This window comes from Phacochoerus africanus, chromosome 11 (assembly GCF_016906955.1).
Source record: "Phacochoerus africanus isolate WHEZ1 chromosome 11, ROS_Pafr_v1, whole genome shotgun sequence".
Classification (NCBI taxonomy): domain Eukaryota; kingdom Metazoa; phylum Chordata; class Mammalia; order Artiodactyla; family Suidae; genus Phacochoerus; species Phacochoerus africanus.
The window spans coordinates 45,149,879-45,173,485 of NC_062554.1; the positions used below are offsets into that span (position 1 = coordinate 45,149,879).

Below are 23,607 nucleotides of genomic sequence, written 5' to 3' on the forward strand. Positions count from 1 at the left end.
ACTCCACTCCCTAGGAATTCCATTCAACATGGGATTGTCCCATAGGGGGTTATAGGAGAAAAACTAAAGCAGGATCTCTAAACGTCTAAGATCTCCTGGAGAAAATAAGGCTTCATACCCATGAAACAATCAAAGAACATCAGAAGACGAAATCTGTTAAGTGTAGAGACATCTAGGAGATCATCCAGGCAGGACCCAAGCAGGGCCTTAAAGGAATGTTGATTTGGGCAGGCAAGATGGAAAGGGAATTCCAGGCAGGGGAATACCAAGAGCAAAGGTACAGAAGCACAAAAGACAAAGGTCTATGGAACATAGGGTTCCTGTCATGAAAAAAAAGGGAGGTGTGATGGGTAGACAAGATGGCGCCCAATCTCCAAAGGGCAGGAACAGACGGACAACGTAGAGTTCAGACAAGGGCTTTGAAAGTTCTGGGACAAGTAAACCACTGTTGGTCTCCCCATTTATGAAATAAGAAAGGTCTTCATTTTCTGTGAAAACTCTAAGTTCCTTTATTTTGATTTAAAAAAAAAAAAAAAGGATGCTTTCAGAGTTGGGTTTTAAGGAAGTGGTAACGGATTGCCTGATCTCTCTTAAGGAAGGCCAAACCACATTTGCAAACCAGCTGGTCAGGACAGGCTAGGAGTCCTGAGAATCTCGTGTTTATTCTTTGTAAGAAGGCAACTGGTCTGATAGAGAACAGACTTGTGGTTGCCGAGGGTGAGGGGGTTGGGGAAGGAATGGATTGGGAATTGAGGACTAGCCCATGCAAACCATTATCTATAATACGGATAAACAACAAGGTCCTATTGTAGAGCACAGGGAACTATATTTAATATCCTGTGGTAAACCATAATGAAAAAGAATATGAAAAAATAATATATATATGTATCATTGAATCACTTTGCTGTACAGCAGAAATTAACACACTGCTGTAAATCAATTCTACTTCAATAAAATAATTTTTTACAAAAAGAAGATAACTGGTCTGTGTTAGGATATAACTTTTCAACCTAGGGTTTTTGGGGTCTAAGTAACTGAGCCAAATCAATGGCAACATGACCTCTTCCGAACAGAGACACACACACACTTTTAGTGTTTTACAAAAGAAAATTGCCAATAGAGACAGGTAAGCATACTGACTAACCAAAAGGAGAGTTGTAATGGCAATAAAGACATAAAAACAAAAGGGCTGTCGGAAGGCCACAGCCTTTTAAAGGAGGCACATCTTTTACGAATCCCCAGTGGACAGGGTGAATTGTTTTCAACTCCAGTAGTCAAACTCTGCTGGTGCCAGATTCTCCATTATTCCTGGGTGACTCCACCTCCTCCACCCGTAGGCTGCTTTCTGTTGGGAAAAGTCTGCTTGCTTCTGGAAGCCTTTGAATATGGGAGCATCTGGTGTTCTAGAGATTAAAATACTGCAAATTCAAGTAACAAAACCGCTTGGATCTACAAGGAGCTTGTTCCATCTCCAGCAGACACCCTGCCCTTGAGAATGTCACTCCTCGGAGCTATGCAAAGTCCTCCCCTAAACTCAGCGTCTTAATCTTTCTTTGGGTGGGAAGAGGGACTTGAGTATTTTGAGTTACATGGCTTCCTGTCCACAAAAAATAAAAATTAATGAGAAATGGGGACGGAATCATCGGAAGACAAATCCACTGGGGAAAATACACTGGAAGAGAATGGAGGACTCAGACCAGGCTCTAGGCCCTAAGGGGCCTTATTTAGTCCCCACAATCCTGTGCATCTCCACGCATAAAGGACCATATAAGGGAAATAGCCTCAAAGAATTGAGGTAAACATTGCAGTCTTGAAGAGACAGTAAGACGCCTTGAAGCCATTCCCTACACCCTATCCCTTCATGGTCCTGGATTTAGTGGACAACCACCCCTAGGAGAAGGGCCCAAGGCAGGAAATAGGTCTTGTCTATGGTCCCCAGCAGGGCTATTTTGGTTTAGGGCACAATTAATATTTGACAGCTGCAGACTTGCCCTCTCCACCTCTTCTCCACGCCCGCGTGTAAAAGGAAGATCTGCAGAGAGGCAGAGTTGGGGGACAGAGGTGGGCTTCTTCCTCCTCCTCAGAACAAAAGCCAAACCTTGGATGAATCAAATACACATTTGACGTGGGCGAGCCAAACTCTGGAGGGGCGTGCCCGCACTTCCGGGGTCGAAGCGCCCTCTGCAGGAGCGTGTGAAGAAGCTGCGCCGCGGACCCTCCGGCTCTAATCCCAAGTATCCCCTTCCACCCAGAACATCCATCTCCCTCGGGATCTTGAAGGCTGTCATCTATGAAAACAATATTTGAGCGACTGAAAAGGGGCCCCTTAGCCCAAGAAAGCATGTGACCTAATAGCCCAGACAGAACCATTGCCTCTCCACGAACTCTTAAGATACGAAAGAGTCCTCCCCTGGCCCTCACCTCTGTCCCCTTATCATGTCAACATATGTCCCCTGTCTGGTATACTTTGGACAGGATATTGGCTTCAACCTTGTCAATTATTGACAGAGTCCTCATTTAGAGCTAATGGGTAAGAAGGAAACATTTAATGGCCTTTACCCACCACTGATCAAGAACAAAAAGAAGCCTCCACATGGAGACAGAGAAGACTTGGTAGGAGAAAAAGTTATTATGAGGGGGTCGGGGGAGGGTCCTGGGTGTTTGGAGAGTTAGGGGAATCCCTCGAAATTCAGCTCCCCTTGAGACTGAACCAGAAATCAGAGAACCACAAGAGACTTCCTCTGTATCCATGCCCTGAAGGCCTAAGAGGGAAAATGGGGTGCAGAGAATGGGCAAGGCCCTGTGGGACAAAAGAAGAGGAGAGCTGAGCTGAGCCCAGACTAGAAACAGGAGTTCAGAACCCAAGGATTTTTAAAACTAACCTCACTAAATCTTACACTAAAAACCCACCAGGTATAGGAACCACATATTTCAGACAAGAATTAAATCAGTGGCTCTCCACTTTGGCGACCCGTGACTGTCACTTCTGAAAAAGACAAGTGCCCCAGCTCCACCTGGGAATTCCAAACCAGGACACCTCTGGTGGGGCTCAACAAGGAGCCACCGGCCACTCTGATACCAGCCAGAATGGAGCAGCACAAGTCGAAGCATTGTATTCATACCCACTTCCAAACTGTTCACCCCCTAAAACTTTCCCAGGCCCCAAACCAGTCCCCTGTGTGTGAGTTCCAGCAGGAGTTTCCTCTGGTCACTTCAGTTGTGTCAGGACCCCCATACTACAGATTTTTCACCCAGAAATCGTCCAGGATAGAAACATAGGATGATTTCCACAAACCACATTTATTTTGGGATAATTTGCACAGGAATCATTTGGGTTGGTTTTTATCTCTGTGATTCTTCCCTCCAACCAGCCACACAAAGCACCATCCAAGCAGAGGGTCTGACCCAATGGAGCGCTTGAGGCCACTGCCAGCTCAGCCAGGGTCCCCAGGGCCAGTCCCACTTCAGAGGGACCAAGTCCACACTCCCCCTAATCAGGGCCTGTTCCTCCAGCACTGTCCTGTCCCTCTGCCAGGCTTCAAACCTCCATTTCAGCCCTTCGCCCAAGCAGTGGGGTGCGGGAGAATGACTGGGAGGGCAGGGGGATCCGAAGTAACTGGTACATGGACTCAGGACACAGAGGAAGGAGCATCTCCATCATGGCCAAGAACAGAGGAAACTCCCCTTTCTTCTCAAAAGGCGTGCTCAGTTTTTGGCATTCCCCCAGCTGACTTTCTGTCAAGTGGGCTGCCTGGTGCTGACCTCAGGGAAGGCCAAACTGGGTGCTATGGAGAGAGAGAACAAAATACCTTTGTAAGAAGTATCTCAGTCATAATAGTCACCATTTACAGAGCCCTTTCCATCTTCCTGGACCGATGCTGAATTTCACGGGCACTATCTCAGTGGGTCCTTACCACCTGGGAAGTAGGCTTTATTCTTCCAGTTAAGGATGAGGAAACTGAGGCTCAAGGCAAAGCTACGGGCCCAAGATGATCTAGTTTTGAAGTCTGTCTGGGTCTCTCCAACTCCAAAGCTTGGGATCTTAACCAGGGTGCTCTACAGCCTCAGAAAGGGGGCACAGAGTGGCGACCCCTTCATTTAGGTAAATTTAATCAAAAGTCAAATGCTCTTTGGAGTCCCCATCGTGGCCCAGCAGTAACAAACCCAACGAGGATCCATGAGGACACAGGTTCGATCCCTGGCCTTGCTCAGAGAGTTAGGGATCTGGCGTTGCCATGAGCCATGGTGTATCTTGCAGACATGGCTCGGATCTGGTGTTGCTGTGGCTGTGGTGTAGGCTGGCTGCTGCAGCTCTGATTTGACACCTAGCCTAGGAACTTCCATATGCTGTGGGTGCAGCCTTAAAAAGACACACACACAAAAAAAAAATCAAAGGCTCTCTGTTGCCCCTGCCCCCTATCAGATAACACCTCCATACCCGAGGTATGCAGGCCAGAATTCACCCATAGGCTTGTTTAAGTTGGCATATACTGTTTTAAAATAACTTGACCAGCAGGAGTTCCCTGGTGGTCTAGTAGTTAGGATTCAGCACTTTCACCACTGCAGCCTGGGGTTCAATCCCTGGTCTGGGAGTTGAGATCCCACCTCAAGCCACTACACACCACAGGCAAAAAGTAAAAGAAAATAGAACAAATAACATGACCAGTCCCTGAAGGGCTTTGAGTTTGTGGCCTGGGCCTCTCATCACACTTGCTCTATTGGATCTGTTTCAAGAGGACGGGGTGCTATTTTCCGCAGAGTGTAAATCTCAAGCCCTGGCACTGAGCCTGGGGAGGCTGGCTTTGAAAATGACTCACTCCTGCATCACCTCTGCCCCATAGTCTGTCTGCCAATGGTACTGCCCAGGTGGGCGACACATTCAGCAGCAGCCACTGTGCAGCTGTATCAGGATGAGGTTCTGGCAGTTCCTGCGCATCACACGGCACTAACAGGAGAAGGATGGGGGTGGGGGTGACTATATTCAACTGCGGCTTCAGAGTGGCGCTCATATTTCCCCTGGTGGAACCAGGCCAGGTCTCTGATCTCACACTTTGCTCGCAGAACCTTCCTCTGCAGCCATCAGCCAGGAGTCACGTGTCCTTAGCACTGGTGCAACAGGAACAAACACAAGCCATCATCCCATAAACAGAGGAGGCCAGTCTTCCTGACAGACCCCAGCAGAACACTGCTCGCTTCATGGCCGGGGCGTCTATCATTAGTCCACAAATAGCACCGTGTGGCCGGCTCACTCCTTTTGTCCTTACCCTCCTCACTACACAGCCAGTGCCTCTTCTAGGTGCTGGACTTCCCGGGAGAGTTGAGCAGAAAAACAGCAGGAATCGGACTCTGTGCTATCACACGAAGGTCGGCATGCAGCCTTCCTGGCAGTTAAGACTATACTTATTAGGTGTAATAAGTCACAGAACTTTTTAAAAATCTTTAGGTTGGAGGGGTCCCTGGTAGCTAGGTGGGTTAAGGATCTGGTGTTGTCACTGCTGTGGCTTGGGTCACTACTATGGCACAGGTTCAATCCCTGGCATTGGAACTTCTACATGCTGCAGGTATGGCCAAAAAATAAAATCTGAGAGTTGGAAGGGATATTTTAAACAGAAGGAAAACAGTCCCTTGTGACACAATATTTATGCAAGGATCTAACAGCACCCTCGGCACCCTCTTCTCTACGCTGTGTTTAGCCAGTGTTGTGCTGACAGGCAGAGATGCTCTGTCTACCCCGCAGGCAGCCACTTCCTTTCACTCTGAAATCAATCATCTCTAGCCCGAGAAACACTCATAATACTCAAAATTACTTGATATTGGGTATGAGGGCAAGTTTCTTGCTTTTGTTTTTTCCTTTTAGGGCCACACCTGCAGCATATGGAAGTTCCCAAGCTAGAGGTCCAACTGAAGCTGAAGCTGCTGGCCTACACCACAGCCACGGCAACTCGGGGATCTGAGCCGCATCTGTGACCTACGCCACAGCCCAGGTCAACATAGATCCTTAACCCACTGAGCGAGACCAGGGACGGAACCTGCATCCTCATGGATACTAGTCAGGTTCTTAACCCACTGAACCACAACAAGAACTCTCAGGGCAAGTTTGATATTAGTCTTCTATCCAGCAGAGCTTCCGCTTCTCACAATTTCCTGCTCCTTGGGAAAATCTCTGCCCTCAGCAGAGTGGCCTCCCCAGGGGGCCTAGCAATGTCGCTCCCGCATGACTTTGCCATACCCTCCCTCCCGCTCCTTCTCCTGCCTCCAGACCCCTGGCTTAGCTGGGCCCAGAATATGTCTCACCATGGTCATGTAGGTGGCTTCTGATTTCCCACCTGATTCTGCTTCGTCGATCACATCTTGTGTGGTTATTGAGGAGTAGATATGTTTCTAGAGGAGGGAAAATTGCATGAAAGTTCCTAAACTCCATAGTCTTAGGACACGCCAGAGAAAAGACCATCTACCACTGTTCATGGGGCATCAACCACTAACACCAGTGGGTTCAGAGGGTTACTGAGAGCTAGAGAATTATCAAGGATCAGGAGAATCCAGTCTTCCGTTGCCCTGAACATTAAGAAAATTAACTCATCAGCAAAGAGCACTGTCTCAAGGACCAAATTCTTTGGTTCAAAAGACAAACATTGGCATTCCCGTTGTGGCTCAGTAGTTAGCGAATCCAGCTAGGAACCATGAGGTTGCAGGTTCAATCCCTGCCCTTGCTCAGTGGGTTAAGGATCCGGCATTGCTGTGAGCTGTGGTGTAGGTTGCAGATGCAGCTCGGATCCTGTGTTGCTGTGGCTGTGGTATAGACCAGTGGCTACAGCTCTGATTCGACCCCTAGCCCAGGAACCTCCATATGCCATGGGAGCGGCCCTAAAAATGGCAAAAAGCCAAAAAAAAAAAAGACAAACATCTTTGTTTGGATGGGCACTGAGGTAGCAGCAAAGAATCCTTATGTTGCCAAATTATTTGTCTTTTGTGATTATTTCCTCCTAATTAGAGTCATTGCAGGATGACATTACTCAGCAGCTAATTGTCATCGTCTCTTCCAGAAGGTATATGTGGCAGGAACAGCGGAGCTGAACTGCAGGTCTATGGGGCCAGGGGTACTTTGTAACTCCCACTCCTGTCTACCTGGGGAAGCAATGTCATCTTGGACTTCTAGAGTCCCCTGCATTACATGGTGAGAAAATTCTACTCTGGGGTCCTAAAAAGCCCAAAAGATGGAAATGTAAGTATTCCAGAAGGAGCTTTTGAAGGTGAAAAAAGGAATGAAGGAAAAAAAGGAAGGGAGGGAGGATGGGAGAGGAGGAAGGGGGGGAAGCAGAAACAAATAAGGAAACAAAGAAAGAAACCAAGAAAAAAGAGTTCAGGAGTTCCCGTCGTGGCACAGTGGTTAACGAATCCGACTAGGAACCATGAGGTTTCAGGTTCGATCCCTGGCCTTGCTCAGTGGGTTAAGGATCTGGCGTTGCCGTGAGCCGTGGTGTAGGTTGAAGACGCGGCTTGGATCCCGCGTTGCTGTGGCTCTGGCGTAGGCCGGTGGCTACAGCTCTGATTCGACCCCTAGCCTGGGAACCTCCATATGCCGCAGGAGCGGCCCAAGAAGTGGCAAAGAGACAAAAAAAAAAAAGAGTTCAAGGAAATGAATCCATCTCTCAGTCCTTAGTAGCAATTATTTATAGCTCCATTACAAACCGATATGGCAACGTTATTGATCCTCTCTTTCTAAAGGTCCCCAAATATTTAATCTGAACCATGAACTCCTTCACTTAATTCCAGAATGTATCATAATCATTCCTTGTATCAAAACAGTGCCTCACAGATGACAAAGCCCTTGCATATCATCCTATTATGTGAACCTTACAACAGGGCAGATAATGTCTACCCTTATCCTCATTTTGCTGATGAGAAAATTGAGGCGCAGGGAGGTGGCAGCTGGGACCTGACCTGGGACTTTCTGATTCCAAGTCCAGAGCTCTTTCCCAGGGCCCTCCAAGGATGTGCTGGGCTGGCCCTGCCGCCCCACCCCCTCACTCCTCCAGGGACAGGGATGCTCACTGCAGTGATGGAGATTTCCTGAGCCCCAGCCTGTGCCAGGCACTAGACTTCCAGAGACAGAAGGAGGAGTGAGACACAGCTCACAGAGGAATGATAAGGACGCCACCTTGATACTGGAGCAGCCTCCACCTGGCTCTCCCTGGGCACAGCAGCAAAGTGGCAGAGTTCTCTTACCTCTAGATGAGCCGTCTCCTTGTTCTCCAGGCTTTTGACCAGGGCCATGGATGTCGCTGAACTGCAGAGGCATGGAAAGCATATGGAATTAGCTGTATGTTCAAGGGTGGGGACCTAAGACCGCACAGAGCTTTGTGAAGCGAGAGGCGCCAGGGGAGGAACCCCTCTCTGCTCAGCTCCAAGTCTGAGAGGTGCATCTGCTCGATGGAGAGCAGAAAGGCATCTGGAAATAGTTTGAGCTGAACAACAGCTTCAACCTCTCTGTTGTCACCCTAACAACTTTCTGTCCACAACAATTTTAAGCGAATGAATAGAGAGGAGCCTTGGGATTTGATTGTATCACTTCCAAGGACTAGGGAGATGGAGCTGAACCAGCAGGGGGCAGCAGAAGCTCAGCGAGACACCCGTTCAAAAGGCTCCCAGCTGCCTCTGGGGGAGGCCAAGAAGAATTATCCCCTCCAACACCTGGAGCTAGGAGGGCTGGCCCTCCCCTGCCCTTGGCCTTTGATCTCTTAACCACCTGCCCTCTGCATCTGACACTGAATATCCTCCTTTTCTATCTTGGCCTAAGTTAGAGCTAGGAAAAAACCAAAGTTAAACCTGGAAAAGAAACCATATTTTTTTGGTCTCAAAATGGAAATATTTTAATTGTATTTTCTGATTATAAAGTTGTATGTTCTCATTGTAAAATAATACAAATAATACAGAAATGTAAACAGTTTGAAGTTCCAGGAAACACCCCACCCTCACAGGACCCATCTTTTTTTTTTTTTTTTTTTTGCCACACCCACGGCATATGGAAGTTCCAGGGCCAGGGATGGAACCTGAGCCACAGCTTCGGCACCACCAGATCCTTAACCTGCCATGCCACAGCGGGAACTCCCAGCTCACCTTTTCTTTTATCCCAATACCACTATTAATAGTTTAGAATTATCCTTCCAAACCTCTCTCAATGCACAAAATACATTTAGTACATTTGCTGCTAAAGTGAGTATAATTTCTCTCTTATTCGAATGAGATCACACTATATATTGTATAATACTCCTCCGTGGACATCACTGCTCATCATTACATACCGGGGTGTGGCATTTCATTGAACGGAATAGCGAGTCATTGAATCACTACCTTCCTGACAGACCCTGAGAATGATTCCAGTTTTTAACTACAATCATTGCTACAGTGACCATATTTCTGCACAAATCTCAGCACATCCATCTGATTATCTCTTCAGAATAAACTAGAAGACATGGGAGTGTTCCGGTTCATTTCAAGGGAAACTGAGGCCCAGAGCAGGAAAGTGAGCTGTACAGGGAACCCAAGTTGTCTAACTCCTGGTTCAGTGGTATCTGAGTGCCCAGAGCAAAGACTCTCAAGTTCAAAACCCCCTGGCAAGTCAAGTGCAAAGCAAGCAGGCACCTGCACTTTCTGCACAATCCATCTTCCATGGGGAAAGGAGACCCCAAAGCCAGCACGTCAGTACTACTCAGTCTTAACGGGGGTTCTTGCCCACTGACCCCATTTCAGTGAGAGAATCAATTTCCCGTAGCAACCCATTTCATCCACAGTTGGGTTAACTGAAGGATGGACCTGCCAGCAACCAGTAAAACACTGGTACCCATGCCAGGGCATCTGGGCATTTCTGAGCTACTGGGAGAACTACTGGTGAAATTCAAGCCTTTGAAAACCCATTTCAACAATAAATAATTTAGGACCTGAGGCCAGCCATTCAAAGGTAGCTTCTCATAATTAAAATGTGGTCCTTTAAAAACCACTTCAAAAATCTGAGTTTCTCTATGAAGTGTATACCAACTAAATAATTCAAAAATCGTTTCTCTCAGACACTGAATGGCAGCATGACAGTTCTTGCATAAGATTTATGCTCTTAATGATGCTCTACTTAGACCAGCATTTGTAAAAGCCTTTGTAATCTTTGTAAAATGAGGATGGCGAGGGAATGCACATGGCCTTTCGGGACAGCAGTGAGCAAAGGGGGTGAGGTCGCTAGACAGATGACATCTAAAGTGACAACTAGAGATGATTCTCATTAAAATACCCTCTTCTGGGAGTTCCCATTGTGTCTCAGCAGTAAGGAACCTGACTAGCATCCATGAGGACGAGGGTTCAATCCCTGGCCTCACTCAGTGGGTTAAGGATCCGGCGTTGCCGTGAGCTGTGGTATAGGCCACAGACGTGGCTCAGATCTGGTGTTGCTGTGTCTGTGGCGCAGGCCAGCAGCTGCAGTTCTAATTCAACCCCTTGCCTGGTAACTTCCATACGCCACAGGTACAGCCCTAAAAAAAACCCCTCTGTGAAAATGGCATCTTAGGGCCCAGGGCCCCATTGCTCTCTTCCACTTCAGGCTATAGGCACCTCCAGCCTCCCAGCCCAAGAGATGGGAGCAGCCCTGTACCTCTTATTCCCATGGGTCCTCTTCACAATCATTATCAGAACGGGAAGCAGCAGGAGAGTGGCACAAATAATCCCCACAATGATCACCAGCTGATTGCCGCCCAGGATCTCCGAACTGAGGTTGACTGGGGCCACCGACGCTTGGGAGAGGAGAGGAGAGGAGCAACGTCAGAGCTTCAATATTCCAGAAAAGAGAGCTCACCAGTTCTTTTCCAAGTAGCAACAGCCAGCTCGGGAAGTTGGGGCGGGGCCCAGACTTCACCCCACGTTGAAACACTGGGACTCCAGCAGCCCCCATTAGATTGAGGGCCAAAGTCTGCCGACCCCCTTGCTCACCCCTAAAATGAAGAGAAAGGTGAGTGGGAGAAATCAGCCCACCTACAGTAGGGTTTTCTTTCACATTAACAATTCTCTCTTAGGGAGTTCCCGTGGTGGTGCAGCAGAAACGAATCCGACTGGTACCCATGAGGACTCAAGTTCCATCCCTGGGCTCGCTCAGTGGGTTAAAGATCCCGCATGCTGTGAGCTGTGGTTCAGGTTGCAGACACTGCTGGATCTGGTGCTGCTGTGGCTATGGTGTAGGCCAGTGGCTACAGCTGCAATTCGACCCCTCACTTGGAAACCTCCATATGTCACAGGTGTGACCCTAAAAAGACCAAAAAAAAAAAAAAAGATTTTATCATAAAACGAGGTTCACCAAATGACATAGACATCACAGACAGTTTAGAGGCTGCTGCTCTCCCTTTGGAAAAGTGATGGTTTTACAGAGGATCTAAGCTATAACCCTCAGCCCATAGTCCTGATATCAATAAGGCAATCCCGCCCATTCATTATCACTCGCTAATTTCCCCATTTCACTCTCAACACATACATCAAACACCTCCTGGGTGCCAGATATCACTAGGCACTGAAGATACAAAGACAAATTATGCATGGTCCCTGCCTTCAAGGAGAAGGATAAACAGAAACAGAAAACCACAGACTGCTATAGCGGCTAGGAGAGCAGTCCATATGCAGTACAGAGGGGCACAGAGAAATGGGTGCCCAGCTCTATGGGGAGCAGAACCTGAGAATTTGTCAGCCAAAGTTTTAAAGTTTAAGTCTTTTCTTTTTTTTTTTTTTTTTTGGTCTTTTTGGGGCCACACCCACGGCACATGGAGGTTCCCAGGCTAAGGGTTGAATCGAGCTGTAGCCGCTGGCCTACAATGCAAGATCCAGCTGTGTCTGTGACCTACACCACAGCTCATGGCAATGCTGGATCCCAGACCCACTGATCGAAGCCAGGGATTGAGCCTGGGTCTTCATGGACACTAGTCAGATTCGTTTCCGCTGAGCCACGATAGGAACTCCTAAGCCAAGTCTTAAAAGACACATCATTGGCGTGGAGTTCCCATTGTGGCTCAGTGGGTTAAGAACCTGACTAGAATCCATGAGGATGCACATTCACTCAGTGGGTTAAAGGATCTGGTGTTGCCGTGAGCTGCAGTGTAGGTTGCAAATGCAGCTCAAATCTGGTGTTGCTATGGCTGTGGCTGGCAGCTGCAGCTCCAATTAAAAAAAAAAAAAAAAAGGTTCTTTGTCAAACAATATGGGGAAGGATGGAGGGGACATTATGCATAAGGTCTGCAGGCCTGATGGGAAACTTGCAAGAGTTCCATGGATCTGGCTCAGAGGTAGTATGTGGGGGTGTGGTGGGGAAGGAGGCTGGCTAGATAACAGGATCTAAGTCTTGAAGGACCTTGATTATCTCAACTGAGTTTAGCTTTTTTCTCTGTAGGCAATGAAGGAGACACTGAGAGACTAAACAGTTCAGGTTTGTGATTTAGAAAGATGGCACTGAGCTGCATGAAAAATGAGAGGCAATGACTGTGAATGAAAGCAGAGTTGGGTTAGAGGCCTACAGTCCAAGACAGAGACGACGACAGCCAGGATAGACTGGAAAGGCGGCAGCTCCAAAGTCAGCAGGAGAAACGACAGGACTTGTCAACCTGTTGACTTTGGGGTCATAGGACAGGGAAGAATCAAGTGCAACTCCCAGGCATCCCATGGGCTAACTATGTAGGTGGTGGTGGCATTAACTGCATTGAAGAGGTGGGCTGGGGAGAGGTGAGCAGGGGTGGATTTGGACGTGCTATATTTGAAGTATTTGTGAAATATTTGGGTGGAATTCATATACATAGAGGTAGGTAGGTAAGTAGATGGATGGGTGGATGGATAGACAGATGGACAAGTTGTGTCTAACATAGAACATACTGGATATATGTAGAGCATGGGGTTCAATAATACTACTAGAAGGCCGAGGCTGAGTACCATGAGAGTATCACTGGAAATTATGCGACAGGGGAGGTAGAAGCAGAAGTAGGAATGTGATGCACTATGAGTTAATGGGAGAGGAGATAGGAGACACTGGGTACAGCCCTTTAGCAAGCAAGCTACTTGGCTGTGTCAGGAAAGAACTCTATAATGATTGTGATGAAGGTTGCACAACTTGGAATACACCAAAAACCAGAGTTGTACATGGGTGAACTGTACGGTATGTGAGTTGTAACTCAATAAAGCTGTTCTAAGAAAAAGAAAAACCAGAGTTCCACCATGGAGCAGCGGATTAAGAATCCACCTGCAGCAGTTCGGGTCGCCATGGAGGCATGGGTTCGATCCCTGGCTGGGTGCAGTGGGTTAAAGGATCCAGTGTTGCCACAGGTCGCACCTACGGCTCAAATTCAATCCCTGGCCCAAGAACTTCCATATGCCATGGGTGTAGCCGCTTTAAAAAAAGGGAAAAAAGAGATAGATGAGTTAAAGCAGCCAAGGACACAGGTTAGAGGAAGAATTGAGTATATGTGTACGCTGAATGGTAGAATCCCATGGAAAGCACGAGCTTAAAGCTCCATGTTGTGAGGTTCCTGAGAGGGAGGGAGCCCCAGCTGAGCACAGGGGCTCAGATAAGCCCCAGGTGGAGGCGGAAAGGAGCAGAGGATGGCGGGACAGAGATAAGGATGGGGGCAGACATGGGTACGTTTGTGGGCAGGAAGGGAGGGCTTGGAAGTTGAGTGCGTTCCTGCCTATGGCTTCTATTTTTTCTGCGAAGTGGAGATAGAACTTCTGAGAATGAGGAAAGCCATCTGTCCTACTGCCCTCTCCAGCTAGGACTCTGCTATTAACAAGAAGGTGCCTCCATCGACTTAAGTCTCTGGCCAGACGTACTGAGGTGTGTTCCACCCTCCCCCCATCCCACCCCCAACCAACCACAGCCAACCCCTGGGGCCCTAGCAAAAGGCAAAGTCCACAGGCCACATCCTGACTGCAAAGTGGGTTATGGTTTAACTTTAACCCCTCACTTATCAAACTCTCTCAGTCAACACGATTGAGTCTTTATTCTCTTACAAACCACTGGCCTTAATGCACAGTGTTTGTCAGGATACAGAATCTTTGATCAGAAAACCCCTCTATTTTTGGTCCTGGCCCCCTTCCTGTTTCCTCTGCTGTCTCTCACCAGCTCAGGATCACCTTCCCTTCCACTACAGAGCATAGAGCACTGCCCTTGAAGCCAAGTAAAAATAACTCCAATCCATTTCCCAGCTCCTGTATCTTTAAATTGGTATATTATACCAACGATGAGTGAGGTCTGGCAGAGGCCTGGTGTTCACAAAATACTAGCCCTTTTTCCTTGACCCACCAGCAGGGAAGAACAAGGGTGAGACAAAAAAGGTGCCAGGAGCACCAAATTTATGGAGGTATCACTCTCAAAGGTCATGCAATCACAGGGTGCAAGCACTTGAGAAGTACTAACCCTGGGCTTATCAGGATCATGTAAGCACAACACCTGAGAGAGATGCACCTTAAATGTTGCACCCTCAAGCCAATGTTGCACCTCTCCAGCCTCACCCTGGTCCTAGCCATGCCTACCAGCTATGAGGTCCCTCCTCCCTCCCCAGCCAAATGTTAAATACTTCGGGGCTCTTTCAGGATCACATGCAGCACAATGGTCTTCCTGAATGTCAGTTTCCCCAGGTGGATACTGCAGGTGTAGCTTCCTCCATCAGACTTCTTCACTCTTCGGAGCATAATGGAGCCATCATTGCGGGAAATGTCGCCCACCAGGTTCACACGGTTTTGGAAGCGGTCCCAGTTCCGAGGGGACCCCATGGGCACGTTGAGTTTGGGGTCATAGGACAACACAATCTCCTCCTGGAAAGGTAAGGCAAGACGTTTGAGACTAAAGAACTGGGGTAGAGGGGCGCAGGGAAGGTGGACAGGGGAGCTCTCAGGACTCACAAGGAAGCAGTAAAGGTATTATCAGAGAGTACTGGGTAACACAAAGTCATGTCCAAACGTGTGTCTGCATACACATAGTTGTGATGGATGCCACCAAACCATGACAACTCTTTTATCTCAAGAGAAGGATGAATAAAGTGGGAATGAGGGACTTCCTGGGTTTTGTACTTCTTCAGTTAAGTATCTTATTTCCTTATTTCCTATTGGAAATCCAACCGGAAATACCATAAAAAGTAAAGGGTTTTTTTTATGGTATTTACTTTTTATGGTATTTCCAGTTGGATTTCCAATAGGTACCTGAAATGTGTCTAAAACTGAACTCTGGGGAGTTCCTCTGTGGCTCAGCAGAAATGAATTGGACTAGTACCCATGAGGATTCAGTTTCGATCCCTGACGTTGGTTAAGGATCTGATGTTGCCATGAGCTGCGGTGTAGGTTGCAGATGCCATTCATATCCCACATTGCTGTGGCTGTGGCGTAGGCCGGTGGCTACAGCTCCAATTCGACCCCTAGCCTGGGAACTTCCATATGCCACGGTGCCACCATAAAAAGAAAAGACAAAAAAAAAGAAAAGAAAATCCCATAACTGGGGCAACAGGGCACAGAAGAAAACTCAAAGAATAACCAAATGAGAATAAGAATGAAAAAAAGAAGAGGCATTCTCATCATGGCTCAGTGGAAACAAATCTGACTAGAATCTGTGAGGATGCAGGTTTGATCCCCGGCCTTGCTCAGTGGGTTAAGATCCGGCATTGCCATGAGCTGTGGTGTAGGTCGCAGACATGGCTAGGATCCTGCATTGCTGTGGCTGTGGTATAGGACAGCGGCTACAGCTCTGATTTGACCCCTAGCCTGGGAACCTCCATATGCCACAGGTATGGCCCTAAAAAGACCAAAAAAAAAAAAAAAGAAGAAGAAGAAGAAGAAGAAAAATAAGCTCTTTAAATCTTAAAAAAAAAGAAAAAGAAAAAGAAGAAGAATGTACTCTCATGTCTGGCCCATGGCTTTCCTGGCAAGGCCACAAAAATCATCCCCTTTGTTATTCCAATGACCCTACAAAGAGGAGAAGAGGAAAGAAACTAAAAGGCAGTGGCCAAGCCATGTATAAACGCTTTACGTGGACTGCTCCTACTTGCATTTTGACAACCCGAAAAGTTGAGCAATAACAGCTCAACTTCTTTTTCATCATCTTCATTAGAGTTAGTTTTCCCAGCAGGAAGCTGAAATTGCCCAGCTAAGTGGCTGAGCCAAGAAGCCCAGTTAGGACAAGCTCCAAAGTCCAAACCTTTGCAATACCACCACATGGCACCTGGTGCCTAGATTCCTCCTATCCCACTCTGTCCTGACACCGTTGGCCAGGGGCTGCTTCTACACCATGATGGTTTCTCCTCCTTACCTGGGCGTGCTCTCCTGATGAGAACATCCATTCTATCCTGGTCACATGTTTCTCTTCTGTGCTCTGGAAAACACATCCCATCTTGATCGAATCACCCACCTGAACCATGAGCTCTGGGGATAAAATGGTAAATCAAGTCAAACTCAAGATAATATCTATAGGGAGTTCCCATTGTGGCACAGCAGAAATGAATCCACCTGGTATTCATGAGTATGAGGGTTCGATCCCTGGCCTCAATCAGTGGGTTGGGGATCTGGTGTTGCTGTGAGCTGTGGTATAGGCTGGCAGCTGCAGCTCCGATTTGACCCCTAGCCTGGGAACTTTCATATGCTTCAGGTTTGGCCCCCAAAAGCAAAAAAAAATAATAATAATATCTCTAGAAGCTATAGAAGCCAAAGAACATCTAGAGAAGAAAATATTTACCCAAAGATACTCGGTAAAATCAATGTCACCACCAAATACTGTACACATTCCCTCCACAGACAATCCAGATGATTCTGTGTGGTCCAAGTACTCAGAGGCCTCTCACTTAAATCAACCTGATACCCCAAGGGTAAGAAAATACTCTCTAGCTACCCACATACATCAAGTCTGAGGGGTCCCACGCTGACTTCATAATGCAATCAACACTTTCTGGTTTTCTTTCTTGCCTTTCCAGAACTTCTCCCACAAGCCCCGACTCCACTTCAAGCTTGTAATAAAGTACAGAAAACCTTGAAGCCCCCCACTTTCTGTTCACCAATTTAGATACCCACATCTGCTTAACATAAACAGGAAGCGGAAAGTTATAGAACTCTCATTCTTATAAATAACTCACTGGCTCTCCTGGCTGAAAAAGTGAATCATGAGTGACTCTCTTCAGTTTCTTTTATTCTTTTACAAGTTGTCTTAGGACTTGCTGAGGACAATTCTGGCTAGAGCACAGGTCACAGGACTCTTGCTACTTAGGCCAAGACAACAGACAGCTTTCCTCCTGACCTTTCTTTCTGTTTTAGTCCCTGCCCCCACTTCCCCACCTGCTCCCCCTCCCTCTGCTCCTGGCTTTCCAATTCATAGGCTCTTCCTCTTACTCATTTGAATAAGCAGCTGACCCCATCATGTGTTTACTGCCAAGTCATTTCAAGAAGTCCCTGAAAAAAAAAAAATTAGAAAGATGCTTCTGATTTTTCAGTCTTGCTCTATACAAATCAACTACAAAGTCAATTAAGAAATGAAAAGCAGGGAGTTTCCGCTATGGCACAGTGGATCCAGCATTGCTGCAGCTGTGGCAGAGGCCAAAGCTGCTGCTCAGGCCAAAGCTGCCGCTTGGATTCAATCCCTGGCCCAGGAACTTCCATATGCCATGCCACAGGTGTGGCCAATAAAAAAAGAAAGAAGAAATGAAAGGCAGGACAGTATTTATGGGAGACATGAGCCTAGGCCTTAACTGGACAGAGTTCCTTCAAAAGAGCTTTAAGCAAAGTTCATAACGTAATCTGATACCAAGCTAAACTTTTCATCCAAATTGTGTTCCTGGAAGAACATTAACTTCCTGCCCAGCGGCAAAGAGGCACAATGGGAAGAAAGCAAAAGAAAATATTATGAACTTGAAATACTTTGAAGGGAATTATTTTGGAGGTAATAAAAATTCACTCCAAAGAATACCGATAGGGAAGAAAACGCCCTCTCAATCTATGAGCATGTTAAGAACTGAGTCCTTTCAACCCACCAGGCCTGTGCTAGATACCTCGTACCTAGGATAGCACCTAGTCATTACAATATTTGTAATGAGATATGCATTTTTACTCTCCCATTTCACAGAGGACCAAAGTGAAAGAGGCCAGAGCTTTATGACCAGCGAAAGACAGAGCCAGAGCTCAAACCCAGGCCTGAGTGAAAACGAGACCTCGCTTTCTCACTCACTCTACTATTACCACCTCACATAAGTAGAAAAATGGCTGATTCTGGAGCAAAAGTACAAGAAGTTAATATTATTTTTATTCGTAAGGACATTGTCTACAGAGAGTTCCCTTCATGGCTCCATGGTTAACGAACCCAACTAGGAAGCATGAGGATGAGGGTTAAATCCCTGGCCTCGCTCAGTGGGTTAAGGATCCAGCATTGCCATGAGCTGTGGTATAAGTCAGATCCCGCATGGCTGTGGCTGTGGCTGTGACTGGCAGCTGTAGCTCCGATTAGACCCCTAGCCTGGGAACTTCCATAGGCTGTGGATGCACCCTGAAAAGCAAAAAAGAAAGAAAGAAAAGAAAAGAAAAGAAAAGAAATAATATTGGCTACAATCTTTAAAATAAGAACTATGAATAAAAGGGTTGAAGTAGCAGAAAGACAGAAAACAATTACAAACTGAAGGGTAAACTTTGTGGAGGAAGTCGTAGATGCGTTTTCACATGGGAGGAGATGGCCACCAGGCAGATGGTTAGGAGTTAGATCTAGTCCCACTCTGGCTGGAAGGGAAAAGTAAATACTTTGTTCCACTGGCTACTGGGAAATATCTGACTACCCCTAAAATTGTCCTGGTCGGCTTCCATGGACTCAGTGCCTGGAACTGCCTCCCTTGGGTTTGTTCCTTCTATGTCATTTCCAAGCAGGAAAAGGTATCCATTTTGTAGGCCATGCTTGTATGGATGAGTTTGGGCATAGAAGGCATCAGAGGCCAAAGCAGAAGGGGGTAACCCCAAGATAATCCTTGGGGAACACAGGCAACTGGTTTGTTTCCTCTTCCTGGAGAGCCACAGCTTTGGAATCAAAAGAAAAACGTAATTGGAAAAAAGTAGGAAAAATCAGAAGAGAGGCCAGAGGCACCTTCTACAACTCCATTTTTTAGAAGTCAGATTCATGTGAGAGACGCTAATTTAAGAATTTCATTCATTCAAAATGTCTACTGAATGCTGACTCTGGGCCTGCGGCTGGTCATCATAGGACAAAGAACACAGATGCCGGTGAACAGGGGGAACACAACTGAACAGGTGTGATGGATATCACCAAAGAGGGTGCTCCAAAGGACACTTTGTCGAAAGAATGGATCTAGGAGTTCCCATTGTGGTGCAGTAGAAACAAATTTGACTAGGAACCATGAGTTTGTGGCCTCGCTCAGTGGGTTAAGGATCCAGCGTTGCCGTGAGCTGTGGTGTAGGTCACAGACAGGGCTCAGGTCCTGCGTTGCTGTGGCTGTGGCATAGGCTGGCAGCTGCAGCTCCGATTGGCCCCCCAGCCTGGGAACCTCCATATGCTGAGGGTGCAGCCCTAAAAAAAAAAAAAAAATGAAAAAAGGAATGACTAAACTAGCTGACAGGAAGAGAGGGGAGGAGCACAGACTCTAGCTCCCAACTAGACAGAAAGCTCTCCCCAGGCCACAGACTGTTCCTTCTATCTCACACTTTTAAAGAATGACTCTAACTCTATGGCTTTCAAACTTTTTAAAGCAGAAGAATTCTTTCTTTAAAGTCTTCCCTGGCAGTTCAATGAATATAACAGGAAAAAGGGAAAGGGCTTTGGTTGTAGTGGAGGTGGAAGCCTGGGGTCCTACCTGACCGGGTTCCCTATGAACCCCCTGCCCTGTTCTCACCCCTGTGGGCTACCAGCTTCCTTGGACCTTAAGAGTTCTACAGAACATGTTTTTTTTTTTTTTTTAAACCCAATACCTACTGAAGCCACTTATTTATTTATTTATTTATTTATTTATTTATTTATTGTCTTTTTACCTTCTCTAGGGCCACTCCTGCGGCACATGGAGATTCCCAGGCTAGGGGTCCAATCGGAGCTGTAGCCGCCGGCCTACACCAGAGCCACAGCAATTCAGGATCCAAGCCGCGTCTGCGACCTACACCACAGCTCATGGCAATGCCAGATCCTTAACCCACTGAGCGAGACCAAGGATTGAACTCACAACCTCATAGTTCCTAGTCGGATTCGTTAACCACTGCGCCACAACGGGAACTCCAGAAGCCCGTTATAAATGGAAAAATGAGGTCCTAGGGAGTTAGTGAGACCTGCTCATTTCTTTTATGTCCCCCAGAACACCTAACACAGTTACCTATGAAACATGGACACAGCGTCAATGTGGATAACTGATGGGAAGAATTGGAGTATATAAAAAAGGACTTGGACTTTGCTGACTAGGTGCCAGGGTCCAAGTACTGGACATGCCATTTAATAAATATTTATTCTTGGAGTTCCCACTGTGGCTCAGCAGAAACAAATCTGACTAGTATCCATGAGGATGCAGGTTCGATCCCTGTCCTCACTCAGTGGGTCGGGGATTCAGCATTGCCATGAGTTGTGGTATAGGTCACAAATGCAGCTTGGCTGTGGCTGGCAGCTATATCTCCAATTTGACCCCTAGACTGGGAACTTCCATATGCTGCAGATGTGGCCCAAAAAGCAAAGGAAGGAAGGGAGGAAGGAAGGAAAGAAGAAAGGAAAGGGGAGGGGAGGAGAGGGGAGGGGAAGAAAGAAAGAGAGGAAGGAAGGAAGGAAGGGAGGGAGGGAGGAAGGGAGGAAAGTAGGTAGATTAGGCAAGTCCCTTCACCTCTATAAGCCTCAATTAACTCATCTGTAAAATGAAAAGAAGAATAAAGGGCCTCCTTCACAGCAATTTCATGAAAATCGGAGTTACTGTTGTGGCACAGCAGAAACGAATCCAACTAGGAACCATGAGGACTGCAGGTTCGATCCCCAACCTCGCTCTGTGGGTTAAGGATCCAGCGTTGCTGTGGCTGTGGTGTAGGCTGGCAGCTACAGCTCTGATTAGACCCCTAGCCTGAGAACCTCCATGTGCCTCGGGTGTGGCCCTAAAAAAGGACAAAAGACCAAAAAAAAAAAAAGTAATAGTGAAATAATGTGTCATTATTTTTATTTCAAGAGCACCACATATTAAGGACTCACTCCATGGTAAGTACCCAGCCCAGTAACTGGCATCTGCCAAACAAAATCAGTTCCCTTCCCTCTTTGTACACCAAGTCTCTTGCCCCTCCACCCTTCTCTGAGTAAGAACTTATGTACCTTTGGGTTCCTCTGGTAGTACATGCAGCACCACTGCTTTTTTGAACACCAGGCTCTCCATTTGGAAGCGGATTTCACAGGTATAGTTTCCCTGGTCAGCTTCTTCCACATTTTGGAGCAGGAGAGAACCATCATGGTGTAAGATGTCCCCCACCAAGTGCACACGATTCTGGAAGCGCCCCACAGGCACGCTGATGTTGGCATAATGGAACAGCACATAATCATCCTGGAGGGCAACACGACATCAGAGAAAATCTAAAGTCAATGGCACAGGACGCTGGAGTGTGGATCCAAGACTCTGTTCTGTGGAAGCAGCATAGTCATCATCACTATTGTGATCCCCAAGTACTTGGTACCCAGTTAATAATAATCATAATAATATTGCGCCAGGCAATACTCTAACTCGCACAAGGCTCTAGGGCTCATTTCACATGAACACAATTGGAGAAATAAGGTCAAGGCATTTTCATTTCTTACAGTTTAAGGTAAAATGTAATACCCACTCTGAAGATCTCTCTGGGGATCCAAACTCACAACTTTTGAAAAGCACCTCCCACCTTCACCCTGTTTTCTGCCATGGCCCCCAGATTCGATGGCATTCAAAGGCATGACATAATCCCACAGACTGGACGTTGTGAGAATCTCCAGCATGTCAGCTGTCGCCCCTCTCCTTTCCGCCCTTCTCCTGGCACCATATTATACAGCATGAGAAGGAGTCATCAACAGGGAATGGTTTACAGGCTGGGAGGGAGAGCCCTGGGGGATTCTTATTTTCACCTAGACCGTGGGTCTACCCCTCTCAAAATAATAACCAGTAATGAAAATTTGAGTGATGGCAGCAGTACAGGGATAACATGCTCTGAGCTACAAAAACAAGTATTTCACTTGCAAATGTTGGGACTTGATTGTTAGTAATACATTACTTGGGATATATTTCACAAAGGATCCTGACATAAAGTATCTCTGCAGAATCTCTGATGAGGCTGAATACACTATTTCCTAATCCACAGGACTCCCTCACTCAGCCATGCTGAACCTGCTAATCCCAACACTTTAAGCAGCCTTGAAGGAGAAAGAGATGATCCCCAGCACATAAATGAGTCAGTGGGATGCTGAAACGATCTGCACCCTCCCCCCAAAAAAGGTCACGGGGACATCATTCCTACGCTTGCACCATAACTCTTCTGCTTAGACCAATGCATCTTCACTCTTCTCACCCCTCCCACCCACCTATGCTATTCTAAAAACAGGAGAAATAGAGGAAAGAAACTAAAAGAATTTTATGTACTTGTCTCCCATTAGCTTCTCGCTGACTTGAAAAGTAAGCATTACCCTTCTGAGAATCACCTTCGTCTTCACAGATGGGGAAGCTGAAGCTCAGAAAGGCTAAGTAACGTGCCCGGCTGATTACACAGCCAGGAGCCCAGACTAGGAGAAGACCCAGTTCTGACAAGCTCCAGAGCCCAAGCTCCCGCAACCCCACCTCCTCGCGCAGGATGACCTGGTCCTCCCTCTCCCACACTCTTCTGACACCGTTGGCCAGGGCCTTCTAGTACACAGCAGTGTCTCCTCCTTGTTACCTGGATGTGCTTTCCTGATGAGAACATCCAGTCCACCTTTGTCACACGTTTCTCTTCTGTGCTCCGGAAGACACATCCCATCAAGGCTGAATCACCCACGTGGACTGTTAGCTCCACAGAGGAAACAGTCAAGTCATTCAGGCCCAAGGAATAACCTGTAGAGGTCAAAAGGCAAGAGGAGGCATCGTTCAGACAAATACACTTAACAACAAAAAATTGATGTTACTCACCAAGTTCTATGCATTTTTCCCTCCACAGATGACCCAACGTGGACAAAGTATTCAGAGGCCCCTCATTCAAACCAGCATGGCATTCCCAAGGGTAAGAGAAATACCCTCTAGTTACCCCCACATGGCTCAAGTCAGAGAGGTTTCATAGTCTTCATACTGTATAAATACTAACTAACCCTGTACTCCTCACTAGTCCCTTCTTTTCTAGAATTCCCCCTTGCAAACTCCTTTCTAAAGCAAGAAGAGAACCCCTGCAGTCTCTCCTGTCAGGTCATGGATTTAGACACCCCCAAAACAGAAAATGGGATGTCTCTGGCTCCTAGTTTTCCGCCAGTTCCCCAACTCAGAAGCCAGTTCACAGATTTTTGCTTCCCTCTGCTTTTCTCCTTCTTTAGTTCCTTTATAAAAGCTTGTCTCTGAATTTGCTGGCTGATTCTGCTGCAGTGCAGGTCCTTGTAATTAGGCCAACACAGAGCACATCTCTCCCCTT

At 47.0% G+C, this 23,607-nt stretch overlaps 1 protein-coding gene across 3 annotated transcripts in view; it reads right to left on the reverse strand.

Moving 5' to 3' along the window:
• Positions 1-3,281: 3,281 nt before the first annotated feature.
• The window catches only part of JAML (junction adhesion molecule like), a 28,224-nt gene continuing 7,898 nt past the window's right edge, over positions 3,282-23,607 (reverse strand). For 2 of the 3 annotated variants that reach the window (XM_047752645.1, XM_047752644.1), the window contains exons 3-10: positions 22,888-23,042; positions 21,308-21,533; positions 16,307-16,419; positions 14,586-14,823; positions 10,637-10,775; positions 8,227-8,287; positions 6,295-6,381; positions 3,282-3,785 (exon numbers count right to left, since the gene is read on the reverse strand). In XM_047752645.1, coding sequence (XP_047608601.1) covers positions 3,693-3,785; positions 6,295-6,381; positions 8,227-8,287; positions 10,637-10,775; positions 14,586-14,823; positions 16,307-16,419; positions 21,308-21,533; positions 22,888-23,042 — 1,112 coding nt within the window. In that variant the 3' untranslated portion in view covers positions 3,282-3,692. Of the gene's footprint in view, positions 3,786-6,294; positions 6,382-8,226; positions 8,288-10,636; positions 10,776-14,585; positions 14,824-16,306; positions 16,420-21,307; positions 21,534-22,887; positions 23,043-23,232; positions 23,591-23,607 lie in introns of those variants that run through there. The other variant, XM_047752647.1, reaches the window with a different exon arrangement.